Source organism: Acomys minous (genome assembly GCF_964271855.1).
Source record: "Acomys minous genome assembly, chromosome: 10".
NCBI classification, from domain to species: Eukaryota; Metazoa; Chordata; class Mammalia; order Rodentia; family Muridae; genus Acomys; species Acomys minous.
The window spans coordinates 68,743,699-68,770,877 of NC_140491.1; the positions used below are offsets into that span (position 1 = coordinate 68,743,699).

Below are 27,179 nucleotides of genomic sequence, written 5' to 3' on the forward strand. Positions count from 1 at the left end.
CTAGAAGATTCCAGAGTCTGGCCCAATGTGGTCTGGGGCCTAAGAGCTGAGAAAGATTAGCATGAAGCCTCTGCCAGAGAAGGCTTATCCTAAGCCGGGTAGTTAAAGCTAGGAGGCCACCAAGGACGATGGCTCTGGAAAAGAAAATGCTACTGCGAGAGAGGGGAAATGACATCTCGGTCACTTAGCATCCAAAATGCTCCCTTTAACAAACTTCCAGCAGACACTAATGGGATCAGTGGACGTTGTCTGCATGGCCAGAGGCCACAGGGTATGTGCAAGGTAAAGGGTTCTGCCCTCTGGATTGGCTTGGGTTTGTGGCCTGAGGCTGCCCAGCCAGCGAGTCCCTTGAAGAAGGACACAGTAACCTCGGAGCTCCTCCAGGGTTTACCCTTGGCTCTGAGGACAAGGGACAGTAGCAGAGTTCCCCACCGGGCTGTCCTGAAGCTCACTGGTTCTGCTAGACTGGCTGGCCACTGACCTCCGGGGTTTGCCCACTTCTGCTTTCCTTTGCTGGGTTACAGGTGTGCACCACCACACTGGGGTTTTACCTGGGTGCTAAGAATTCAAACTCAGAGCCGGGGGCGCAGTGGCGCATGCCTTTAATCCCAGCGCTTGGGAGGCAGAAGCAGACAGATCGCTGTGAGTTCGAGACCAGCCTGGTCTACAAAGTGAGTCCAGGACAGCCAAGGCTACACGGAGGGACCCTGTCTCGAAAAGCCCCCAAAAAAAGAAAAAAGAAAAGAAAAGAAAGCCGGGCGTGGTGGCGCACGCCTTTAATCCCAGCACTTGGGAAGCAGAGGCAGGCGGATCGCTGTGAGTTCGAGGCCAGCCTGGTCTACAGAGGGAGTCCAGGCCAGCCAAGGCTACACAGGGAGACTCTGTCTCAAAAAAAAAAAAAAAAAAAGAAGAAGAAAAGAAAAGAAGAAAGAAAAAAGAAAAAGAAAAGAATTCAAACTCAGGCAGCTCATGTTTATAAAGCAAATAGTTACCTCATGGAGTCATCTCCTTAGCACCTACTTGCTCCTTTTAATAAACCTCCCTTAGTTAGCCAGTCTGATGGTCTGCTTGCAAGGTTGCAGAGTGACTAACAGAAAATACCAGGGCTCTAACATCCTCCTCTGAGCTTAGCAAAAACCCCCTTTCCTTGGCCTCAACCCAGTCAAACAACAACTCAGCAGAGTCTGGAGACAACCAAGTGCCAGGGAAGGCTGGGGGAGGGGAACAAGACCAGCTTTTGTCAGAAGAGTGACAAGGGGATGGGCTCTTGTCTCTCCAGAGGTCAAGGGTCACCGCTCTGAGTGCATGTATTTTGTGCATCACATGCATGCCCGGGACTGGAGTTTAGAGTGTTGTGATCTTTCATGCGGGTGCTAGGAACAGAACCCAGGACCTCGGCCGATGCCCCATCGTTCCAGCCCCATCCTTCAGTTTTTGGTCTCTCCAGACTCAAAGGTCTTGTCCCTCGGGCCTTCATGTTTTAATCTCATAATGGACAAAGGGTGGGAGACGGGAATGCCAGAGCCTAAGGCTTAAGGTTAAGGAGCCAGGGGCAAGGCGGAGGGAGAACCAGGCAGCTCGCTGATTGCAGGGTACAAACAGCTCTGCTGGGGAGGGCAGACAGGAAGCTGTGCACTACGCTGGCTGTGGCTGCGCTGTAAGAAGGAAGGAGTGGAGGCCAGGAGGAAGGGGGAGGGGCGTCCTCAGGGGGAAGAGAGAGGCAGTCAGGAAGGAAATAAAAGTCCTTTTCAAACAGAGTCAACCATGCCCTCAGTGAGGCACCTTGGGTTCCCGAAGTTTACAGAGGCCGTCGGCCCCCAATCCCCAGGCAGGGCAGCAGCGTTTTGCTGCACGCTGAAAAGGTCCCGGTGACTTCCAGGTTCAAAGATGGAGCCAATAGGTGGTACAGAATGTGATCTTAACTCCACAGGCTGAGACAGGAAGATGGTGAGGTCAAGGCCTGCCTAGGCAACTTAGCACTAGCCCGTCTCAAAATACAGAGTAAAAAGAGGCCGGGCAGTGGTGGCAACAGGCCTTTAACCCCGCACTCGGGAGGCAGAGGTGGGCTGATCTCTGTGAGTTTGAGATCAGCATGGTCTATAGAGCAAGTTCCAGGACAGCCAAGGCTACAGAGAGGAACCCTGTTTCAAAGAACAAAACAACAACAACAACAAAAACCAAAAGTAGAAAGAGGGCTCAACTCTCAGCACCCCGATACATACACACAAAGATGAATAAAACAAATAAACAGATATGTAAAATGAAAAGTTGAGGCTGGAGAGGTGCTCGGTTCAACTCCCAGCACCCACCCACGGCAGGTGGCTCACGGCTTCCTCTAGCTCCAGCTCCAGAGGATCCAACGCCCTCTTCTGGGCCCCTGCGGCCACTGCACTCATGTGCGCAGACACACAATTGAAACCCAATAAAAATAGCCACGGTGGCACGCCTTTAATCCTAGGCCTAGGGAGGCTGAAGCAGACAGATCTCTGTGAGTTTCAGGCCAGCCTAGGCTACACAGTGAGACTCTGTCTCAACAAACAAATAAATCTTTAAAACAAACAAAACAAATAGTTCAAGGGCTGGAGAGGTGGCTCAGCAGTTAAGAGCCCTGGCTGCTCTTCCAGAGGACCCAGGTTCAATTCCCAGCCCCCACATGGCAGCTCACACCTGCTTGGAATTCTAGTTCCGGTGGATCTGACACCCTCACACCAATGCACATGGAGTAAAATTAAATAAAAATGATTTTAAAACAATTCATATTTTTGGGTAATTCTGACTAAAAACCTAGACAGAACACCATATAAGTGTGGGGGAAGCAAGCACACACATTTGCTGCGTACATTACATGGCTGGTAGCTAGCTGGTGGCTGTCTCCCACGAAGACACCTCACCCCCAGGCCTCCCAAGCCCACGATTACCATATTTTTCTGACCATAAGATGTACTTTTGCCCCCCCAAAAGTGGAGAAATTAGGGTGCACCTCATGGTCTGATTGCTGTTTTTCTTGTTTTACTGCTCTAAAAACTGGGTGCATCTCATGGTCAGGTGCGTCTTAAGAGTCTGAAAAATATGGTAACCAAGCACCAGAATCGCAGTTCATGGTGATGCTCTTTCCAGTCTCTTCTGTGGGGCGGCCCCCACCCCCAAGGAGACGGGTACCCTCCTCACTGCTCTGTGGCATGACTGACCTTGGCAGAGGTCACCAGCTCCAGCTGGCTCGTTGGAGGGGAAACAGTGGTTTGAACAGACAGAAAACTTAAACAAATAAGCAGATTCGCCAGATGCGTTTGTTGTTTACGAACAAACAATGGCAGGACACTCCTCCTCAGGACAGTGAGGGAGTGTGTCAGAGAACCGTGCCCTCACTGCTCTGCATAAAGAGGGATTGTTCCCAGGACAAAGATATAAGGGCCGCTTTGGGAGCCTGGGATGAAGTCACCGCTGCTCTTCTCTCCTGTCAGAAAAGGGACAGGAAATGCCATCCCTGGGGACCCAGAGGAAGCTAGTCACTCTCCCTGTAATGAGATGTTTTCGGTGTCTTTTTAAAAAACACAATAATGGACTTGAGAGAGAGAGAGAGAGAGAGAGAGAGAGAGAGAGAGAGAGAGAAAGAGAGAGAGAGAGAAGAAGAAGAAGAAGAAGAAGAAGAAAGAAAAGAGAAAAGAAAAGAAAAAAAAAAGAAAGGAAGAAAAAGAAAAGCCAAGAGGAATCTGAAGTCAGCTACAAGTATTTGTTTTTGTTTCAGGTTTTTTTTCTTTTTCTTTTTCTTTTTCTGTAGTTCTGCATACCCTGGAACTCCCTCTGTACACCAGGCTGACCTCAAACTCACAGAGATCCACCTCCGCTGTCTCCTCAGGGCTGGGATTAACGACGCCTGCGCGATGGCATCCAGCCCTCAGTTCAGTTCTGAGCTGTTCTTGAGAGTCTACAGAAGAATCATCCTTCAAAGAATTGTCTAGCTCAGTAGATAAGGTGCCTGTTGTGCAAGCCTGAGGACCCGAGTTCAGATCCCCAGCGACACTTAAAAGCTGAGCATGGCAGTAGTGGCGCACGCCTTTAATCCCAGCACTCGGGAGGCAGAGACAAGCAGATCACTGTGAGTTCGAGGCCAGCCTGGTCTACATAGTGATTCTAGGACAGCCAAGGCTACACAGAGAAACCCTGTCTCAGAAAACAAAAATAAAAAACAAACAAACAAAAAGCTGAGGATGGCAGCGTGCACCTGCAATGCTGGCACCAGAAAGGCAGGGATAGGAGAAGCCCTGGGGTTCACTGGCCCAGCCAACCTAGCACTGACCTCTGGACACCACATACTCATGAATGGGAGATTAAAAAAAAAAGAAAGTAAGAAAGAGAAAAAAAAAACCTGAATGTGGCAGGGTAGCATGCATCTTTAATCCCAGCACTCAGGAGATGGAGGTAGGTGGATCTCTGAGTTCGAGGCCAGCCTGGTCTACAAAATGAGTTCCAGGACAGCCAGGCCTACCCAGAGAAATTATCTAGGGGGAAAAAAAAGCTGGACCTCATGGCATGAGTCTGAAATCCTGACACTTGGGAGTGGGGTGTGGTGGAGGTTAGCAGGACAGGAGCTGAGGCAGGAGATTGCTAAGTTTGAGGCCAGCCGTGGCTACCTACATAGTTAGCAACCAGGCCAATCAGGACGTTCATACAAAGAAAGTCTCAAAAACAATAATAAACCCCAGCAGAAACCAAACAGAAAGGGGACTAGAACCTAAAGAAAAGCAAACACCAGCTTCAAGGGAACTGGAGGTGACAGTGTCTGTGGTGGCTTTTCTATCCTGCAGGCGTCATGTGCTTATCACTTACTCTGCAAGGAGTCAGTGCACCGGACTTTATATGTAACCACTGACGGCTAAGAAAGCAAAAGGGAGCACTGTTGTGGAAACTGCCACTTCAAACACAAAACAGGAAAATTAAAAGAATACACGCTGCATCGGCTGCAGTCTCACCCATCTGGAATTTTAAACACAGCTCAGTTTCCACAGATGGAAACAAACGGACACAGAGACTTTAAAAGGGCAAAGACAGACAGGGGCCCCCAAACAGCCCGTGTGTGGCAAATGCTGTGGTGTAGGCTGGGATTCTGGGACACCCCAACCCCCACCCCTGACTCAGGGTCCCCTGGATTGGCGGTATTTCAGACAGGGCTTCATTATGTAGTCTAGCTGGCCTTGAACCCTCCACCCCTGGGCCTCAGCCTCCCCAGCTGGAAGGGCAAGTGTGTGCAGCGCTAGCTCCCAGCCCTGGCTCCCTTCGGATTCTGACTATACAGTGTGGAAGCTGATCACCCGCCCACCTGGTGTCCTGAACTCCACCTAAACCCTAAAAGGAAAACACAAAACAATTACGGCCACACGTTCTGCTTTTATTTCCTAAGGACCATGTTCAGGAATCCATGATAAAAGTCCTTTCAGAAAGGGTGTTTCTGTGCTGGAGAGATGGATCAGAGGGTAAGAGCACTGGTTGCTCTTCCAGAGGTCCTGAGTTCAAGTCCCAGCAACCACATGGTGGCTCACAACCATCTATAATGTGATCTAATGCCCTCTGTACATGCAGACAGAACACTGTATACATAATAAATAAATAAATCTCTCGCTTTTTTTTTAAAAAAAAGGGCATTTCTGGCCTCATAAAGACACCTGCCTCATCACACTCATCTGCCTACCCTCCCCAGCACTGATTGACAAGGCATAGTTTGGGGCTCCAAATAGGGTGCAGGGTCTGCCTGGGCTGGTGGCTGAGGCTGTTTCCTGGCCTTATTTCTCTAGTTGCCCCTTTGTCCTTGGTTTCCCTTTGTTTTCTGGGTAGATGCAGCACCCAGAAATCTCTACACCCAGCACCCACAAATTGTGTTTAAACTCCTGTGCAAAGTCATCCTGGGTTCACATTCCTTAAAGATCTAACCCTGTGGGACCTAGGTTACCTGCAATGACACAAAGACCAACTCAAAAGGACCCTCACAGACTCTAAGGACGTGACCCCACATCTCTTCCAAGAGTACAAAGCGGTTGCTTCTAAACCAAAGCAAGGACCTCCGTGACGGGTTTAAGGGAGTACCAGGTGGAAAGGAGAAACTTCCAGCGACCCCACCATGGCTGAAAAGGTCCTCTTATCTGATTCCATCATCCATCCAGGCGCATGCGTGGGGTCAATCTAGGTATAAGGCATGCAGCAAGATGCCAGAATGGCAGTGAGCCAGGCGGAGTGGTACACGCCTGTAATCCCAGCATTCTCGGGAGGCAGAGGCAGGCGGATCTCTGTGAGTTTGAGGCCAGCCTGGTCTACAAAGCGAGTCTAGGACAGCCAAGGCTACACAGAGAAACCCTGTCTTGAAAAACCAGAAGAAGAAGAAGAAGAAGGAGGAGGAGGAGGAGGAGGAGGAGGAGGAGGAAGAGGAGGAGGAGGAGGAGGAGGAGGAGGAGGAGGAGGAGGAGGAGGAGGAGGAGGAGGAGGAGGAGGAGGAGGAGGAGGAGGAGGAGGAGGAGGAGGAGGAGGAAGAAGAAGAAGAAGAAGAAGAAGAAGAAGAAGAAGAAGAAGAAGAAGAAGAAGAAGAAGAAGAAGAAGAAGAAGAAGAAAAAGTAGTCCTGGTTGTATTTCAAGCACATGAAATCAAGACAAAAAAAAAAATCCTGTCAAGGAAGCCTGTTGTCCCATGAACGCTGACGTTTAAACTTCTTTGGTCCTTGCCATGGATATGGCTCGGTGGGCCTGGGTTCCATCCCCAGCACCCTGTGGGGTAGCTGCTGCATGCCTACCACCCTGGTTCTTGGGAGGAGAAACAGGGGCATTTTCAGCTACATAGTTCCCTCACGGCCAGCCTGCACTGTAAAAAGGACCAGGTTGGCAGGTGTATGCCGAGGCTTGTGAAAGCTTCAAGAGCCACTAAGGACATTGATAATTGTTTCCTCTACAACTTCCTAGACAGTTACTAGAGGGAAGCAGTGCGCAGTGGCTTTTCCAGCTGCAGAGAGCAGGGGGCCTGCCGCTTCCCGCAGGCCGGCAAGACCACCTGGGCTCCTCGGTGGGAGCCACACAGCTCTATAAAATCCTCCTAGGAGCTTAGTGGGTTTCGCTGTGCTGGCCTCAGAGGGACACAGAAGTGGAGCTCGGCCAGCCCCTGAAACTCCAATGAGTCCTCGATGCTGTTGTCTGTCCTCTACTTTATGACCGAGACCCCAGATAAGGCAGTCCAGGTCTGTGATGCCTGGAGACTGATCTGTAACACTGCAGGAGATTGTCAGTGTAGGAAAGAGATAAGAGCTTGACCGAAGACCATAACCCAGGATGTTGAAAACACCCCTGCTTTAAGCTCTTCTCACTTCTGGGAATTCTGTGGGGATGAGAAGATAACCTCACCTCCCACACAAAGGGAAGAGCTAGCCTGGGAATCATGAAGCAGGCTTGGCATTCCCTTAGAGGCCGGAGTTCTTCAAAGCCAGCTTCAGCTATATCATGGATTCCAGGATAGCCTGGAACATAGCAAAACGCTGTCTCAAAACAAAGAGCTAAAAGGAGCTGACTGTAGACTCAGCTAACTAATCTAAACCAGTCAAAACCAGTAAGACTACAGACCAACAAAACAATAAAAAGTACTTAAACAATACACACACGGGGCTGAGCTTCCAGCTCACAGTGTCTGTGTAGCTTGTTCAAGGGTCTGGCTTTGAGCCCTGGAGCTGTAAAATCATTTATGAATGAATGACTGGAACATCTACTAAAGAATCTGATTATGAAAATAATCCATGGCCAGGGCGTGGTGGTGCCCAGCACTCGGGAGGCAGAGGCAGGAGGATCTCTGTGAGTTTGAGGCCGGCCTGGGCTACAAAACGAGTCTAGGACAACCAAACCTGTTATCCAGAGAAACCATGTCTTGAAAAAACAAAAAACAAACAAACAAACAAAGAAAACAGAAACTACAGACCAATGAGATGGCTCCGCCAGCACGTGAGAGGTGCTCGCTAGGCAAACCTGCAGACCTGAGTGTGAGAAGAAAAGAGACTCCACAGATCAGCACTGTCCATCCGAAGTGTCCGTGGGCTCTGTCCTGACCTCAGCAGAAACTGGGAAACGATATCATCTGGCCAGCGCCACTAGTGAAAGTCAGGCAAGCTCGGAGCAGGTGGTCTACAGGCAGGGCTGCCATGTGCAATCCGTGGCCTTATGGGTAAGCTAAAAACCCACCAATGAAATAAAAGCACGTGTGCACCTATGCTCCTCCCTGAGGTCCAGTCTGCCTGGATGTCACCTGCAGCTGGACCTGTGTAACCCAACAGACCTACACCACCTCCCTGTGTCCCAGGCTCCTGAGCAGTGGGTAAAAATCACAGGCCTCCTATTGGGCAAATGTTAGCTACTGCTATCCAGAAAAGTGGCTGCAGGGCTACCCAATCTCCCAGACCACCACGAATTAACACACCCACAGGCCACGGCCCTCCAGGCTTCTTGGTTTGTCTGTTTGTGATTTGTTTTGTTTGTCTTGGAACTCGCTATGTAGCCCAGGCTGGCTTCAAACTCAGAGATCCGTTTGCCTCTGGCCCACAAGTGCGGAGACTAAAGGTGTGCGTCATCACTCAGGCCGGTTTTGAACCCGGATCTCTTACAGCCCAAGCTGGCCACAAACTCGCTGTGTCTCTGAGGAAGATCTAGCATGATCTTCTTGCCTCTACCTCCCAAGTACGCTCCATCACACTGCCTTTTAAATGTTATTTTTAAAAGTGTATCTTATATCTAGGTACGGAAACATCCTGTGCATGGTGGATGTCAGGACATCTTGTTCTCTGTCTCTGTCTCTCTCTCTCTCTCTCTCACACACACACACACATACACACACTTTTTTTTTCAAGACAGGGTTTCTCTGTGTAGCCTTGGCTGCCCTGGACTCACTTTCTAGACCAGGCTGGCCTCAAACTCACAGCGTCTGCCTGCCTCTGCTTCCCAAGGGCTGAGATTAAAGGCGTGTGCCACCACGCCCAGCTTTTGAGGCAGTGTCTTGCTAGCTAGCCAGTTGGTTCCATCCTCTAATTTGTAGTCCTCCCGCCTCAGCCTCCCAAATGCTGGGGTTGATTGATGCTGTGTTACCACACTGAGCTACGCAATCCTTCCAAACAATGGCAGCTATGATATAGGAAAGAAGAGACGGCTTCAGTACCACAAATATGTATTTGTTGACAGACATTCTTTCCAGTATTTCTAGACTTCGCAATGTTCTTAAATGTCAGTCTAGTTTAATTGCAAAATGCTTCAACAAACAGAGTGGTGTTTGCAGATCCTCCTGACAGAGCAGCTGACTCCCAGGCCCGGGCTGGTGACACTCCTTAAAAGCAAAGGATGGTTCAGTGGTTAAGAGCACTGGTTGTTCTAGCAGGAGCCAAGCTCAGTTCCCAGCAAGGGACCCAGTACCCTCTTCAGACCTTTTTGGGCACCAGGCACACAGGTAGGCAAAACACTAATACACAGAAAATGAAAATTTAACAAAAAAAATTTCTTTTTCAAAACAGGGTTTCTCTATTGTAGTCCTGGTTGTCTTTGGAACGCACTCTGTAGACCAGGCTAGACTCAAACTCAGAGATCCATCTACCTCTGCCTCCTGAGTGCTTGGATTAAAGGAGCACCACCCAGCTTAAAATAAACAAATCTTTAAAAAAATTTTTTTAAGGCACATGATTTAAGAGATGTTATAATAGATTATACAAAGATAATTAACAGTGAGTAAATAAGATAATTCATTTACAAGATAGCCCAGGCATCTAAAGGTCCTTATCTATAAGCTTTCATAACTAAGCATACATTAACGTGTGTGTGTGTGTGTGTGTGTGTGTGTGTGTGTGTGTGTGTGTATAACCCAGTGCTCTGTATATGAAAGGCGAGTCTGCACCACTGAGCCACACCCCTGGTCCCTTACTTGTAAACTCTAGGAAAACGCTCAGCATTGCACTGCATTCCCAGCCTGGGCCACATCAGTCATTGCGAGCTATTCCTTTTCCTTTCTGTGTGCCTGCCTTTCCGCAATGCTGGGCCTCATGAGGTGGGCAAGGACGGCCTTATCCTGGAGGAGCAGCATCTTCGTGGAAGGCAGAAGAAAAACCAGCAAGCACTCCCACTGCTGGGGGCAGGGGTTGGGGGGGGGCGCACGTATGTGTGTGTGTGTGTGTGTGCGTGTGCGTGTGCGTGTGTGTGTGTGTGTGTGTGTGATGAGCATGTTCTGTCCCTACTGCTTCTCCAACACCACTCCTAAAAATCTAGATACTGTTAATCACTATGCAAAAATAATAATGGAAGGAACTGGAGAGATAGATAGCTGGGAAGTTAAAAGTGCTGGCCACTCTCGCAGAGGACGTGAGCTTAGGTCCCAGCACCCTACGCTGGGCGGCTCAACTCACAACAGCCTGTTAACTCCAGTTCTAGGGAATCAGATGCCTTCTTCTGGGCTCAGAGGACACCTGCACCCATACAAGCTAACTGACTCCTCCTTTGTCTCCCTCTGTCTCTCTCTCTCTGTCTTAGAAAACACTGCAAAGCTGCTGGATATGGTGGCACGCACACCTTTAGTCCTAGCACTCAGAGGCAGGTAGATCTCTGTGAGTTTGAGGCCAGCCCGGTCTACGTAGTGAGTTCCAGGACAGCCAGGGCTACATAGAAAGATTCTGTCTCAACAAACAAACAAACAAGCACAACACAACACAACACAACAAAACAAACAAGAAAAAAAAAACATTGCCAAGTAAGGGAAGGTAAAGGAGGAGAGGCCAGAGGAACTTTGTAACTTTAAGTGAGGCAAAAGGGAAAGTCCTCTCTGAGAAGGAACTGTTCCTGAGGCGTGGGCCCTGAGGTACCGGACAGAAAGCTTTCTGAGGGAGAAAAAGCAATACAAAGGCCCTGAGGCCAGAGGCCAGTGAAGCCAACCTTGGACCACACAGCTGGAGGAGACTGATGGGGAGGGAGGAGGCACTGAAGCCCTTCCCATCTTCTGACTCACTCCTAAAACAGACGGAGGCACTTACTTGCTAAAAAGGTAAAAGCACTTGCTGGTTGGGGAGCTGGCTAAACTGCTACAGAGAGAAAACAGGGAAGGTCAAGGCAGGATCAAAAGAAGGGCAGCCAGCCAGGGCTGGCTCCAGACTCAGGGTATTTATTTTATCTTTATACTAGATGGTAATGTTTTGCTCTGAGCCCCCAGGGCTCCAGCTAACTGCTTTCTAGCTGGTTCACAAAATAAAATACTTTACCCGGTGTGGTGGTACAGGCCTTTAGTCCCAGCACTCACAGGCAGATGGATCCCTGAGTTCGAGGCCAGCCTGGTCTACAGAGTGAGTTCCAGGACAGCCAAGGCTACACACAGAGAAAAATCAACTCCTGCACGCTGTCTTCTGACCTCTGAGCACACATCATGACTGGTAATAGGGGAATTCATGTCACACAGGCACACACACTCATACACACACATACACACATACACACACACACACACACACACACACACACACGTTAGCCTTGAATTTCTGATCTGCTACCCTCCACCTTCAATGTACACCTTCACGCCTGGTTCTAATTTTGTTTGTTTTATATTTACTTTTATGTGTATGAGTAGTTTCCCTGCATGTATATATTCATACCACATTGGTGCTTTGTACCTAAGCAAGGAGGCGAGAAGAGGCCTTGGATCCCTTAGACTTGGGAGTCACAGATGGTAGTGAGCTGCCATGTGGGTGCTGGGAACTGAACCTGGGTCCTCTGCAAGAACAGCCAGTGCTCTTAACCAATGAACCCTCTCTCCAGCCTGTTTGTTTTTGAAACAGAGTCTCATTTACGTCACCCTGGCTGGTCTGGAACTCAGTAGGTACGCCAGGCTGGCCTTGAACTCACGGAGATCCACCTGCTTCCTCTACTGCTGAAACGTTCAAGGGGTGCAGTGCCCCGCCCACGCCCAGCCCCCTGTCTGTTTGTTAGGCCAGGGTCTCACTATGCAGCCTTGAAGGCCTAGAACTCATTGTGTGGCAGAGCCGGTCACTGAATTTGCAGAGAACTTTCTGCCCCTGCTCTGTTACGCAGTCAGGTGTGAGCTACCACCACACCTCACTCCCATGTTGCTCTCAGATGGGAGACCAACCCTGACTTTGATCCCTGTTTTTGGGGACGGGGGAAGACACCCCATATGCATTACCGATTTCCTCTCCTGCTTCAGTTCCTGCACGTAGCGCATCAGGTCCACTGTGATCTGTGACGTCATGTTCTCGGAGATGACCTCATGTTGGCCGGCATAGTCATTCATCTCGTTCAGGGTGGAAAGAAACGCTTTGCATGCCGTGTACCTGGGGAGGACAGAGCACCGAGGCTCCTTCTCAGACAAGCTCACCCGCACCCTCACACGCTTCACTCGAGGAAATAGTAATTAAAGCCGGTCTGCTCTGCATCTGCCTCCCAGAGGACCTTGCTGGTCCATTATGCAATAGCTCTGACTTAATTACAACCCAAAACGCGGCCACAGGTACTCTGTGAAATGCACTATTCGCTCAGCCCAGAGATGGTCCCAAACTCACCCACCCGTGCCCACTGAGGACACCAGGCCCCTGTGGACCTACATCAAAGATGATGCTCCCAGCATGCACAATGACCCATCACTGCTGACTGACACGGACATGATTCCTGGATGGATGAGCAGGTAAGGCGGGGCTTCTGATGCTACAGAGGGGAGCCCAATTGTTCTCAACCGGTGGGGTCAAGGCCCCTTGCGAGAGAGGGTTCAAATGACCCATTTCCAGGGGTCACAAAGCAGATACCTTGCCTATCAGATATTTGTCTTCTAATTCATAACAGTAGCAAAATTAATTACAGTTATGAAGCAGCAACGAGTGAGTTTTATGGTTGGGGGTGGGTTGGGGTCACCACAACAAGAGGAGCTGCGTTTAAAGGGCCGTTAGGGTTAGGGAGGTTGAGAACCACACTGCCTGCACAAGCTTGCAGCACCTCCTGAAACTGTCCCTAGTTTAACGGTGTGGAGTGGGCCCGGCGGCTCAGCGTCAAGGAGGGTAAGGAAGCGTTCTCATTGCGGCTTCCCGCCCCTTCACGAGCACTGCCAACTCCACACACATGTCACCCACACATCCGCCAGCCACGGACGTACCTGTATTCTTCCTCTTCTTTCGAGTTCTTCCTGGGTTGGTACTTCTTTGAAAGATTCCTAAGACGAAAAGGAAGACATGTCGCCTTATTTGGAAACACAGAGAGAGACCAGGAGTGAAAGATGATGCGTGCACTTTACTAGGGTTTTTTGTTTTGTTTTTTTAATTCATAAAGTTGCACGATTAAAGCCCATTTGTGGGGCCAGCACAATGGCTCAGAGGGTAAAGTCGGCTGGCTGCCAAGCCTGATGACCTGAGTTTGATTCCCTAGGACTCACATGGTGGAAGAAAAGAACAGATTTGACAAAGCTGTCATCTGCCCTCTGGACACCATGGGATAGCCCCCTCACACACATATCATATACAGTAATAAAGAAACAATGTTTAAAAGTCATCAGCCTAATAAATGATAGGTTGTGCATACACTTAAACACACAGAGTACTCTTCTATAGAAATGTGGGGAGATAGCAGATTTACCTAATAAACACATATTTAAAAAGCAACATTTGGCTAGGTGTGGTGGCACATGCCTTTACTTTCAGCTCTCCGGAGGCAGAGGCAGAGGCAGGTGGATCTCTATGAGTTCAAGGCCAGCCTGGTTTACAGAGTGAGAGTCTTGGACAACCAGAACTGTTATACAGAGAAACTTTGTCTCAAAATAATAAAATAAAAAGCAACATTTTCTGGAAGGTTGTGATTAGAGGGAGGAAAAAAGGTAAAAAAGGAAGAACACTTCATACTGAAAGACCCTTGGACAGTCTCTCAGAGGCAATGTAGTAAAACAAGGTCACTCCAGAGCCAGGTCGAGGGGACAAAACAGGGCAAGCAGGGCTGAGTTCAGCAACAGAGTATTCTGTGTACGGGAGCAGGGAGCACTGAATAGTCCCGTGGCTACCTTCCAGGTAGTTTTAGTGCGCAGTTTGAAACAGTAACCATCCCTTTTGCTAATCATAACTTATAAATTGAAAACACCACTTCTAAGTTCACATCTCACATAAAATTCTCAAACTGTGGTTTAAAAAAAAGAAAAAAGCCAAGTGGGAGTGGCACATGCCTTTACATGGACCTTGGTGAGTTCCAGGCCAGCGTGGTCTACACAAAGAAACCCTGTCTCGAAAAACCTAAACAAACAAATAAATCCATAGGCTTTTTTTTTTTTTGGTAGCTTCTAGTCCTGTACATAAAATAATTTAAATGTTACATGGAGTTGAAGGAAGCTGAGCCTGACCAGATGTGGCGAGTGTTGCTCTGAAGGGCTGGCAAGATGGTTTAGTGGGTAAAGGGTGGCCAGCAGGCCCGATGACATGAGTTGAGTCCCCAGGACCCACACTGTGGAAAGAGAGAACCAATTCTCATAGGTTGCCCTCTGATCGCCACATGTGCACTGTAGCTTCCGCCCCCCCCCCTAAAAAACCCCAAACAAACAGGATAAAATGTAAAGACTTGTTCTGTGGTCTTGAAAGGTTCATGTCTGGCCTTGAATTTGTAGTGATCCTCTTGCCTCAGTCCCCTGAGTGCTGGGATTAAAGGTGTGCACCGCCATACCCCCAACCCCTTGCAAAGGCCAGAGTGAAAGTGCATGGGATGTGCGGTGTGCTTGTATGCGAGCCTCCACATACACACACGCAGAGGTCAGAGGCCAGCAAGTGTCCTTTTCTTCCACTCTCTGCCTTGTTCCCTTGGGACAGAACCTGGAGCCAGGCTGGCAGCCAGCAAGCCCCATGGACCCGTGAGCCGCCACTCTTCGCAGCTCTGGAATTACAGGCATATGGCCATGCACAGCTATTTCCGTGGATGCTAGGGATTTGAACTCATATCCTTATGCTTGGCCAACAGGCCCTCTTACCCACTGAGCCATCTCCAAAGCCCCAAGCCCAAGGTTCTTTCTCTATAAGCCTTTCCCAACCTCTAGCCCTGGGGACAGGCGCTCTGGCTTTGTGTTAAGCATTTTTTATTTTTATTTTTTTTGCTTTGGCTGTCCTGGACTCACTTTGTAGACCAGGCTGGCCTTGAACTCACAGCGATCCACCTGCCTCTGCCTCCCGAATGCTGGGATTAAAGGCGTGCGCCACCATGCCCAGCCCGTTTTTTTTTTTTTAAAGCAAGCATGCAAGGAAGCCCTCAAAACACCACCTTCCTGTTTACGGCATCTGCTGATGAAGCCAGCATGCTTTCCATATGCAAACCGGCTCTTAGGGTAGAGTAAGGAGCTGGGAAGAAGGAACTACCAGTTTCTGAGGTTGCTGGCTCGGACCTGGCCAACCCTACGAGCCACAGCGGGCCTTTTAACGCAGATACTCGGGCCTCTTTCCAGGTGCTCTGAACCAGAACGTCCAGGGCGGAGCCCAGGAATGTGTGGGTCTGTTCTGTCTTTTATTTTTCAAAACAGTTACCACAAGATAATCTAAAGTGGATGGCAGTAGGTGAAGGGTGTTTTCCCAGCTAACAAAAGGCACCAAACAGAAGGGGATCAGGAGCCTGGCCAGAGGCACAGGCCTGTAAACCCAGCTACTTAATGAAGGCTGAGGCCAGTGGACCCTAAATTCAAGGGTTGCTTGGACTATGGTGTCCGTTCAAAGCCAACCAGGGCTTTTATGTCTCGAATGAAAAGTATAAACAAACAGGAATGTAGCTCGGTGGTACAGAAATTGCCTGGCACGCGCCGGTAACACATGTAGGCGCACACACTGGTTGGCTTCTCAGACACACACACACACACACACACACACACACACACATGAGTGGGAAAGTTTGCACTATCAGAGACAATAAACAAGTGCAGCGGAGTGTCTGAGAACAGAGGTGGGAAGATTTGGAGGCTGCTTACAATGGACACTGACTCCGCCCAGCTCCCCACGTGAAAGGAAGTAAAGAGCCCGCCCTGAGTCACCTCAGACAGAAGCAAACTGAACAGCGAAGGACACACTCAAGAGTCAGGGGAACCTGCCCTGACTAAACATCCATGTCGTCCCTTGCCGTCTGTGTGGGGTAGTCTGTGGTCTCAGCTCCTCAGGTCTCAAGCTGCATGCTTGCGGAAGGCTTCATTCATAAACCTTTGAGTCCACGGGAGCATGGCCTCTTCTCCTGAACGGCTCAGCCCACAGCCCGCAGCCAAGGAGTTTCAGGACAGACAACAAATAGTTCAGAATCCCTAAGTCAGGCCCCTTCCCTAACGGACTCTCAGAGGGAGGCAGCTGCGTCCAGTCTCCAGGCAGAGAACTGAATACTTCATCGTCAGAGAGAAGTGGACTAAAAAGATGGGAGTATCGGGAGGCACGGTCACTTCCAGGGCCATCGGCACTCACGTGCGCTGGGAGTCACTCGTGCAGTGAGTATGCTGGGAGCCAGCTGCACGGCTTTCAACCTCCTCTCCTTCAGTCCTTGTGACAGGTAATCTTCGTGGTTAACATGACTAGATTCAGAATCACCGTGGAAGTTCAGCTCTGGATGTGTCTGGGAGGGCTTTCCCAGACAGGGCCGGCGGAGGAGGCGGGAGAGAGGCACCCTGCACCGGGTCGGCCCCCATCCATGGGAAGGAGGAAGTAACCAGGATTCACTTCCCTGCTTCCTGACTGTAGACACCGTGAACCGAGCGGCCTCAAGCTCCTACCACCGTGAGGGACTGTGTACCCCTAAAACTGCAAGCCCAGACAAACCTTTCCTTCCTTAAAATGCAGGTGTGTGGTGACAAGGAGGGGGACCGCAACCATCTTTAGAAGGCGGCAGTGCTCTCACTATTCCCATTTCACAGCTGTTCTTAGAGAACAACGCATCCCACGTCTGTGTGCTGTGAAATGAAGCAGGCACGGGGTCACCCCCACAGCACAGGGCGCCTAGAGGCTGAGCTCAGCTAATCCCGTCAAACTGCCCAAGTCAAGCACACCCAGCACCTAGTGGGGAAAAGCTTTGGCAGGCGCTGGCAGGTAGGGGGAGGGGGGTAGGGGAGGGGGGTTGGGCGGGGCATGGAGAGAGAAGGAGGAAAACCCAGCCTGGGGAAAACACACAAGAAAAATAAGCAACTCAAACCCCTGTGGAGTAGTCCACATTAGAGATAGACTTAAAACTAAAAACTGTACAGGGAGAAAAAAAAAAGAGCAGAGCAGGACAAGAAGAGCAACGCCAGACTCAGGAAATGAACTTTGGGCTAAAACACAGCAGTGGCGAATGAATAAACACACTAGGCTTTATCAAATCCAACAAGAAAGGAGCGAGATAACCACAGTGCCAAAACAGGGACACAGCTGAAGAGCATGCCCAGCACCCTGGCCCAGCTCGGATGCATGGTCCCACCGCACAGATTTATTCAGAAAAAAGCAAGCGCTGCCCGTGAGAAAATATTATTCTGATTGTCCCCAGACTTTCTCACTAAGGCCATGTGGCAATCATGTTTGAAGGGCAAAGGTATGACCCGGGGAGAGCCCAAGCAGGCAAGGCCTTTAGGCATTTGTCAGAAGAACTTTGGATTTTATTTTATTTTATTTTATTTGTGACGGGAAATTTAATTTTAATAAGACAAAAACAAAACAAAACAAAAAAAAACCCATAACCAAGGAGTTGCTGAGGAACTAATGTTACTACTTCACAGAAAACCAGCAGACAGTGGGACAGCAAGGTGACTCAACTGGTAAGAGACAGCAGTGAGTGATCTGGACCCAGAGGTAGCAAACAGCTAACGAGAATGGGTCAGGACGGAGGGTAGAATGGAAGGCATGCCCTGACGGCTTGGGAAGGAGGGAGGGAGGGCTCTGGGCTTCTGTCGGAAGGCGGAAGGCGAGGAGGGCAGCACCCTCACAGGAGAGGTGGAAAGGTGGTTCCAGCCGTGCACGCTAAGACGGCTGGAGACATACACTAGGAGTGAGTGATTGCTAACATCCGTGGGTGCTAAAGCCAGATACAGCTTGAGGAGATAGGACAGGCTGTGAGCGGTAAGAAACGGAACTGGATGCTGGACACGGCTGTGTTATAAGAGCAAGGATAAGATCTGTAAAGTGGGACGAACCCAAGAGGCTGTCACTTGGTTTCCAGGGAAAAAGGATGCTTCAATGGAGGGCAAAGGACCAGCCATCCACGTCCACCAAAGCTGTAGGCAGACACCCACAGCACAAGGCAACAGGGGCTGAGGCACCACAAGGAAATTGAAGAGAAAGGAAGGCACAAACGAAGTAAGCCTGCGGGAAGCAGACTCATGACTAGGCTGGGCTGTTGTGAGACACGGAGTCAGTTCTCTCCTCCCATTGGATTCGAACTCACAGAGATCTACCTTGATCTGCCTTCTGACTGCTCAGCCAGGCACTGTAACTCATTTTCACAGGAAAGGCAACAAATCAGGGCTGGCTGCTGCTGTGAAGCAGCCATTTGATACTTTTTTAGGTTTTTCAAGACAGGGTCTTTCTGTGTAGCCTTGGCTGTCCTGGACTCACTTTGTAGACCAGGCTGGCTTCAAACTCACACAGATCTGCCTGCCTCTGCCTCCCTGAGTGCTGGGATTAAAGGCGTGCACAACTATACCCAGCTGAGACTCAGACTCTTATATGGTTCTAGAGACTGATCTGGACCCAGCTGGTAGGAAACATACTTTCTTGGTTTCTGTATTCCAGCTACCCATGGAAACAAAATGTATCATCCTAAGAAGGTTCCATAGCTAACAACTGGGGTGCTTACTTAAGCAAAAACAATGACCCTGTGGCATCCTAAATCATAACAGTTGAGGGTAACTTTGAACTCCTGATCCTCCTGCCTCCACCACCAAATGCTGGGATGTGCCACACCTGTGCCATTTCTTTCGAACAGCGGGTGTCAAGAAACTAAAAGTTCCTTGCTGGGGCTAAAAGGCTAGCTAGGAAAGCTAAAGCTGGCCGGGACTGGATCAGCAAGATGGGCTCAGCGGCTCAGCGGGTGATGGCACTTGCTGCGGAAACCTGGTGACCTGCGTTCAAACCCTAGAACAAACATAATGTGGAAGGAAAGAACTGACTCCGTGGCGCTGTCTTTGATCCCTTTTTTGTTTTTATTTGCTTATGTGTTTGTTTGTTTTTTCAAGACAGGGTTATGTTTTCATTTTAATCTCAGGTGTGGGAATAAGGGGCTGCTTCATAGCAGCTGACTATGATTTGCCTCATGCTCCGGCAGGGCTGTGATTTTGCAGCTGCAGATGTGTGATGTTTGGAATTCTGGGAACTTTTTCTTTTCTTTTTTCTTTTCTTTTCTTTTGTTTTGTATTTCCAAGACACGGTTTCTCTGTGTAGTCTTTGCTGTCATGGATTTACTTTGTAGACCAGGCTGGTATTGAACTCATAGAGATCTGCCTGCCTCTAGCTCCAAGTTCTCGTATGAAAGGCATGTGCCACCATCCCCGGCTTTTGGGGACTTTTCAGAGGTTATATAAATGCCAGGGCGCCAAGAGGCCGGGTGGTTGGTTGGATGCTGTTGGTTGTGGTTTGGTTTTTTAAAATATGTATTAGTGTATGTATGTCAGTGTGAGGTTGTCAGACCTTGGAATTACAGACAATTGTAAGCTGCCATGTGAGTGCTGGGAAGTGAACCCACATCCTCTAGAAGAGCAAGCAGTCTGTGCTCTTAACCACTGAGCCATCTCTCCAGCCCCTGGTTGCGGTTTGTTAAGCAGTGATGTGCAAAGAATAAAGAAGAGGAGGAGGATGATAAAGAGGAGGAGGAGGAAGAGAAGGAGGAGGAAGAGGAGGAGGAGAGGAGGAGGAAAACGTAGATGTCCTAACAGCAAAGATCAAACTTGCCCCAAGGAGTTCAATGTTCCTAATCAGCAGGAAGTAGTCTAATGATAATGTCGCCCCCTTCCCTCTCTATACTCTTTCCTATCTAATGTTAGGGGGTTGAACGAGAAAAAAAGGGGTGGAGGAAGGAGGAAGAAAGAAGAGCCCACAAAGTAGCATCTGCTGGCTACCCCAGCATGAGTGAGACTAATCAGCAGCTGAGTGATAGCAGAACAGAGAAGCCATGGAAACTCGCAGCAGCAGAGTCATAAACAGCAAGGAAAACACGAGCAAATGACCTCACACCCAGCGCAGAGCAAAGGAAGTCAGAGCCAAGGCTCACATCCACAGGAAACTCACAGCAGGCTCTACCAACCCCGGCCAGGGCGGGCTAGGCCAGAGCCCTGCAGGCAGGATCCCTGTGTCTCTCTGCACACGCGAGGCTGGGTGCAGGGGACAGGGTGACTGGGGTAGGATGGGGTGAGGGTGGGGACCAGACTGTGACTTCAATGGAAGCACTGTAAAACAAATCAGAACCCGGCACAACAAAAGTAAACACAGCAAAACACACTACTAAAAGCAGAATGGTGGGGCTGGAGAGATGGCTCAGTGGTTAAGAGCACTGACTGCTCTTCCAGAGGACCTGGGTTCAATTCCCAGCACCCACATGGCAGCTCACAACTGTCTATAACTCCAAGATCTGGCACTTTCATAGACATAAATGTGTGAAGCAGGCAAAACACCAACCTATATAATTAAAACTAATTTGGGCCGGGCGGTGGTGGCACACACCTTTAATCCCAGCACTCAGGAGGCAGAGGCAGGTGGATCAATGTGAGTTCAAGGCCAGCCTGGTCTACAGAGTGAGTTCCAGGACAGGCAGAGCTGTTACACAGAGAAAGCCTGTCTTGAAAAAACAAACAAACAAACAAACAAACAAAAAACCAAAACCAGAACAAAAACAAAACCCAAAAAAACCAAACAACAACAAAAACAAAAAATACTTGTATTAAAAAAAAAAAAGGCATGCTGGTCGTGGTGGTGCACCCCTTTAATCCCAGCACTCAGGAGGCAGAGGCAGGTGAATCTCTGTGAGTTTGAGGCCAGCCTGGTCTACAAAGTGAGTCCAGGACAGCCAAGACTACACAGAGAAACCCTGCCTCAAAAAAACAAGAAAAACAAAAACAAAAGAAAAAGCTGAGTGGTGGCACACACCTGTAATCCCAGGATCTGGGAGGTGGAGGCAGGAGCGCCAGGAGCAAGGCCAGCCTCCATTATAAAGTGAGTTCAAGACTAGCCTGGATTACATGAGACCTTGTCTCAAACAGAGAGGTTGAAGAAGCAAAAGTAATAGCTTCATCCAGCCAGGCATGGTGGCGCACACTTTTAATCCCAGCACTCAGGAGGCAGAGGCAGGTGGATCTTTTTGAGTTCGAGGCCAGCCTGATCTACAAAGAGAGTCCAGGACAGCCCAGGCTACACGGAGAAACCCTATCTCAAAAAAAACAAAATCTTTTTTTTTTTTTTGCTATCTTATGAAAATTATTTTTCTATATTAAAAAATCAGCTATTTCCAGTGACACATTACTTTATTGTTTTGAAAAACCAAAAAAAAAAAAACCCTCCAAAGTAAGATCACAAACACACACACACACACACACACACAGAGTGAAATGAGAATAGAAATCATGCTTGCGTCTGGGTGGTGGGGAGAGGCTTGCCGCCAAGCCTGATGACCTGAGTTCAATCCCAGGACCCACACCATGCAAGGAGAGAAAACCAACTCCCACACAAGCACCATGGCACATACACCCCTGCCCTACAAATAAACACATGTCATAAAAATGTTAATAAAAAAGAGAAATGACCCTTCTGCATGCGTGCAGCACCACAGGCATGTTCCCGGGCAGCCTTACCTGAGTTGCTTGGCATAGCTAAGCTCGATCTCAGTCCTCTCCTTGACAAACTTGATGTATTTCTCAAGAATATCGATTCCCCACTGTGTATGCTTTTCTAAGTTGTCAAACTGATCCTGTTGGAAAAGAGAGAGAGAGGGAAGTTTACTGTCTCTTTCCCTGGCTACCAGTTCCACCATTCGCCGGTCCAGGAGAGCGGCTCTAGCATTTTCCATGATGAGAGCTTTACATCAACATTGCCAAATTTGGTTTGAGCACCGTGCGGGAGGTAGGACCTGTAGCCCATTCACCCCTGCGCTCTCTTCCTTTTAGACACGGGGCTTCTATATATAATTAATGTTCCATCACAAAGGAAGATGTCTCAGATGCCAAAAGCTGACAGGTGAAATACACACACACACACACACACACACACACACACACACGAGTACTCTAAGGCAGAAGAGATGGCTCAGCAGTTAAGAGCACTTCCTGCTCTCCCAGAGGGCCAGGGTTACCAGTGTAACGCTAGTTCCTGGGGACCAGAAGCCCTTTCTAGACCTCCCCTCCCCCCCCCCCCCCCCCCCCCCCCGAGAACCTGCACGCACATGTGCACGCACATACACAATAAAATAAAAAATAGTTTCTTGGTGCTGCAGAGATGGCTCGGTGGTTAAGAGCACTGCCTGCTCTTCCAGAGGTCCTGAGTTCAATTCCCAGCAACCACATGGTGGCTCACACCCACCTGTAATGGGGCCTGATGTCCTCTACTAATTTTCAGATGTACATGCACACAGAACATCTGTATAAACAAACAAACAAATCTTTACAAAAAAACCCCAATACTTTCTTATATTTGTTTTATGTACATGGGTGCTTTGCCTGTGTGTATATAAGTGCACCATGTGCGTGCCTGGTACCCATGCAAACCAGAAGAAAGTCTCAGATCCCTGCATCTGGGTTACAGGCAGTGATGAACTGTCATGTGAGTGCTGGGGATTGAACCCTGGTCCTCTGGAAAAGCAGCCAGTGGTTTTAACTGCTGAGCCATCTCTCTAGCTTTGCCCTCTCCTTTTTATTTCTTTAAATAATTTTATTTTATGTGAATTGGTGTGAAGTTGTCAGATCCCTTGGAAGTGGAGCTACAGACACTGGTGAGCTGCCATGCGGATGCTGGGAATTGTGAACCCAGCTCCTTTGGAAGAGCAGACAGTGCTCTTAGCCACTGAGCCATCTTTTCAGGCTCCTCCTCCCCCTCCGGCCCATTTCTGTTGAGACACTGTCTCACTCTATAGCCCTGGCTGGTCTGGAACTTGTTATGTGGCCAGGGGCCTGGAACTCACAGAGATCCACCTGCCTCTGCCTCCGGGATGCTAGGAGTAAACACATGTACCACTGGGTCTGGAGAGATGGCTCAGAGGTTAAGAGCACTGCCTGCTCTTCTAAAGGACCTGAGTTCAATTCCTAGCAACCACATGGGGGCTCACAAGCAACTATAATGAGATTTGATGCCCTCTTCCGGCGTGTAGGCAGAATACTGTATAAATAATAAATAAATGAAAAAGAAAATCCAAAACACATGCACCATCACACCCCACATTATTATTTTTTTTCTTTTTTAAAGAAAGAACCAGCTGCTGGAATATGGAGAGAAGACATGGTAGGTGAAGGGTTATGAAATTTGGCTTTTTCCAAATGAGTAAAATAGCTCAATGTGGGCTTTGCTACGCTATGGGCAACAGACAATGGTGGGACCCAGGGAACCTAGCAGGGTCGGTTCCCTGAGCAGAATTAGCCACACCTTGTACAGAGGTTGGACGTTTCTGCTTTGAAGAGCAAGATAGGCAGGTGTGCCAGCCGCTGGATTTGTCCCCCTTGAGTGCAGGTGAGGAGGGGAGGGCACCAGGGAATGGGCAGGGTGATGAAATTGGAGACAGTGTAGGGCCGGATTATCCCAGGCTGGCCTTCGCTGCACAGTGAATAAGCTTGAACTCTCTAGAAGACACACACTGCCCTTGCACAAGCATGGCCACAGATCTACACGGAGTCACAGGTGACAGAAGCCAGGAACCTATCCCAAGAGTCTGAAAAATGAGAGCAGGAGAAAGCCATTTTGGAGACACTTGGCAAATGCTACTCTAAGTGACAGGTTGGCTGCAGACTCTGAGGGAGACTTGAGCAAGGGGGAGGGGCTCCAGGGCGACTCGGGTTCTGCTTCCTGTGTGTAAATAAATAGTCCGTCCAGGCAGGAGGACCCCATGCAGTTTGGTCGTGCGAATCGAGGGTTTGGTATGCTTAACAGGGCCTAGAAGCACAGATGGACTGGGCTCATGGGATGCGGGGGAGTGGACGGGTCTGCAGAGCGACAGCCACAGAGCAGAGTGGAGTGCCAGAGTGAGGGCAGCACTACCCAGGAGCAGCAGGGAGGACTGGCCCAGGAAGTGGAGCCGGAGAGCCATGGAACAGAGCCAGAGAGCAGTGGAACAGAGCCAGAGAACGCATTAGAAAATCCTAGGAAGAGTCTGGAGCCAGGTCAGATGGAAGGCGTGCTGCCGCCGCCTCTGTGAGATCCTCCAAGGGGACAAGGCTCCTGCCAGCCACAGGACTCCACTGACACAGGCCACCAACCCTCTCAGTGGCTCTGCCCTGAGTCCCTAGTATGCCCTGATCCCTGACTCATTTCACTAAGGCACACAAGTCAGTACATAAATGACCCGCTTTGGCTGTTCTTTGCAGCCCTGTCCCTGCGGCGATGTAACTGGCATTGGCACAGCACTGGGTGGTAGCTCAGTGGGTAGAGGGCTTGCCTGGCCCACACAAAGCCCTGGGGTCCATCCCTAACCCCTGCTGAACTGTGTACAGCGGCACACGCCTGTAATTTCAGTGCTCAGGAAGTGAAAGGCAGGAGGAACAGAAGTCGGCTACATAGCAAAATTGAAGACAGCTTGGTCTACATAAGAGCCCGGCTCAAAAAAACAGAAGGGTGAGGTGAGATGGCTAAGTGGTTAGGATCAAGGACACCTCACTATCCACTTTGACCCATGTAACTCCAACTCCACAGGGGACCTTAGGCTTCTAGCCGCCACAGGCACTGTTCTTATGTGCACAAACCTATACTCAGGAACATACACATACAAATAATAATTAAAAATAAAATCTTCTAACCAGGCGTGACGGCACACACCTATAATCCCAGCACTCAGGAGGCAGAGGCAGAGGCAGGGGCATCTCTGTGAGTTCCAAGCCAGCTTGGCCAACAGTTCCAGGACACACAGAAACTATGCCTCGGCGCCTCCACACACCCAAAAATAAATAAATAATAATAATAAGATCTTTTTTTTTAAAGGCTATACATCTTTAGTCAGGCACAGTGATGGGATACATTTACAATCCCACCTCTCAGGAAGCTAAGACGGGAGGACCACATGAGGCCAGGAGTTCAAGGACAGCCTGAGCAATATGGGGATCCTATGTCAGGCAACAAAACCTATAGAACCTGAAGGATCTGCAGGTAAGTGCGTGCCCACGAAGCCAAGCGCCACCACAATCTACCCCACAGATACATCCCGCGCCTCCTAAAAGCTTCCTCTTTCGATTCTTTGTGTGTGAATCAACCTCTTCCAACACAGCACAGTACTGTTGGACACTGGGGCCGAGCTGAGCTTTCAGCTTATGGTTTGCATCAACCTTGAGTCAGTCAGAGTCACGTGACCTAATTTCCTTCCTGTGGCTGTGACAAAAAAACCCCCAGACCAGTGACGAGGGAGAGGAGAAAGTGTAGGATTCAGCTTCCACTCCAGGTCGTAACCCACCGCTGAAGGAAGTCAAAGCAGGAATTTAAAGGAGGAACTTGAAACAAAAACCGTGAAGGAATGCTCCTTGCTAGCTTTCTCTGAGACTCATACTTAGCCAGCTTTCTAGCTAAGTGATGGTCCGGGACCTCCACCGAGGGAATGGTGCTACCCACAGTGGACTGGACCCTCCTAAATCAACTAACAGTCAAGACAAGCACCCATAATCACACACAAAAGCCAATTTTGTGTGGGCCGTCCCTCAATTGGGACTGTCTTCTCGGGTGACATTGTGTCAAGTTGACAGTTAATGCTGAGATTACTGGTTTACAGTCACCGTGTCTAGCTCAGTTGCCTTAGCCTTGCTTCCAGCCAGGTGCACAGAGCAAAGTGTCAACTTAGGACCCTGGAGTCTTCTGCCACTAAAATAACTCTCACTGAAAACAACCTCTGTTAAAACAAAAACAAAAAACCACCTATCCTTATAATCAATCATTTAAAATGTTGGGGCTGGAGAGATGCCTCAGCGGATTAAGAGCACTGACTGCTCTTCCAAAGGACCCGAGTTCAATTTCCAGCACCCACATGGCAGCTCACAACTGTCTGTAACTCCAAGATCTGACACCCGCACACAGACATACATGCAGGCAAAACACCAATGCACATACAATAAAAATAAATAAATTATAAAAAATAAAATAAAGTAAAATGTTGTCATAAAAACTACGGGACAAAGCCAGGCGGTGGTGGCGCACGCCTTTAAATCCCAGCACTCGGGAGGCAGAGGCAGGCGGATGGCTAGAGTTCGAGGCCAGCCTGGTCTACAAAGTGAGTCCAGGACAGCCAAGGCTACACAGAGAAACCCTGTCTCCAAAAACAAAAAACAACAACAACAAAAACAAAACAAAACAAAACAAAAAACCCAAAAAACAAAACAAAACAAAAAAAACCTATGGGACAAAGATTTAAAATTCTTATCACTTTTTAGTCCACAAGCTATCTCCCGCCCCTTCCAGATTCCACTTTAAGAAGCACTGCTCAGAAGATTATTTATTTATGTTATCTCTATAGAGGAGGCTTGTTGAGCAAATGAACAGGGTAAACAAATGGCAGTTCTCTGTAAACAGCTGGAAAAGGCGAATACACAAACAACTCAAGTGATAGTTATGAGTGGACAGCTCCAAGCACCTGGGTAAGGCTTCCCCAAAGTGCTCTGCTGCTCAGCACCCCCCCCTCCCTTTTTTTGAGACAGGGTCTCTCTGTGTTAGCCTTGGCTTCCCTGGACTCACTTTGTAGACCAGGCTGGCCTTGAACTCACAGTGATCCGCCTGCCTTTGCCTCCCGAGTGCTGGGATTAAAGGAGTGCACCACCACACCCGGCCTACAGTGGCCCTTTCTTGATCTAGTTTCATATCGATCGAATTTACTTAAAAATGAAAGCTGGGTGATGGCTCTGTGGGTTAACAGAGCCTTGAAAGCACGAACAGCCAAGTCCAGTCCACAACACCTATGTCAAAGCGTGCGGTGCTGGGTGGTTGGAGACAGAAGGGATCCCTGGGGCTCACTAGCCACGCTAGCCTTGGATCTAAAGGGATGAGTGGTGTTTCTGCAGATAACACTTGAGG

At 49.2% G+C, this 27,179-nt stretch overlaps 1 protein-coding gene across 10 annotated transcripts in view; it reads right to left on the minus strand.

The window, feature by feature from the left end:
- The window catches only part of FNBP1 (formin binding protein 1), a 122,069-nt gene that overhangs the window by 58,098 nt on the left and 36,792 nt on the right, over positions 1 to 27,179 (minus strand). For all 10 annotated transcript variants that reach the window (XM_084799951.1, XM_084799948.1, XM_084799952.1 and 7 more), the window contains exons 2-4: positions 21,785 to 21,900; positions 13,142 to 13,198; positions 12,182 to 12,329 (exon numbers count right to left, since the gene is read on the minus strand). In XM_084799951.1, coding sequence (XP_084656077.1) covers positions 12,182 to 12,329; positions 13,142 to 13,198; positions 21,785 to 21,900 — 321 coding nt within the window. The remainder of the gene's footprint in view (positions 1 to 12,181; positions 12,330 to 13,141; positions 13,199 to 21,784; positions 21,901 to 27,179) is intronic.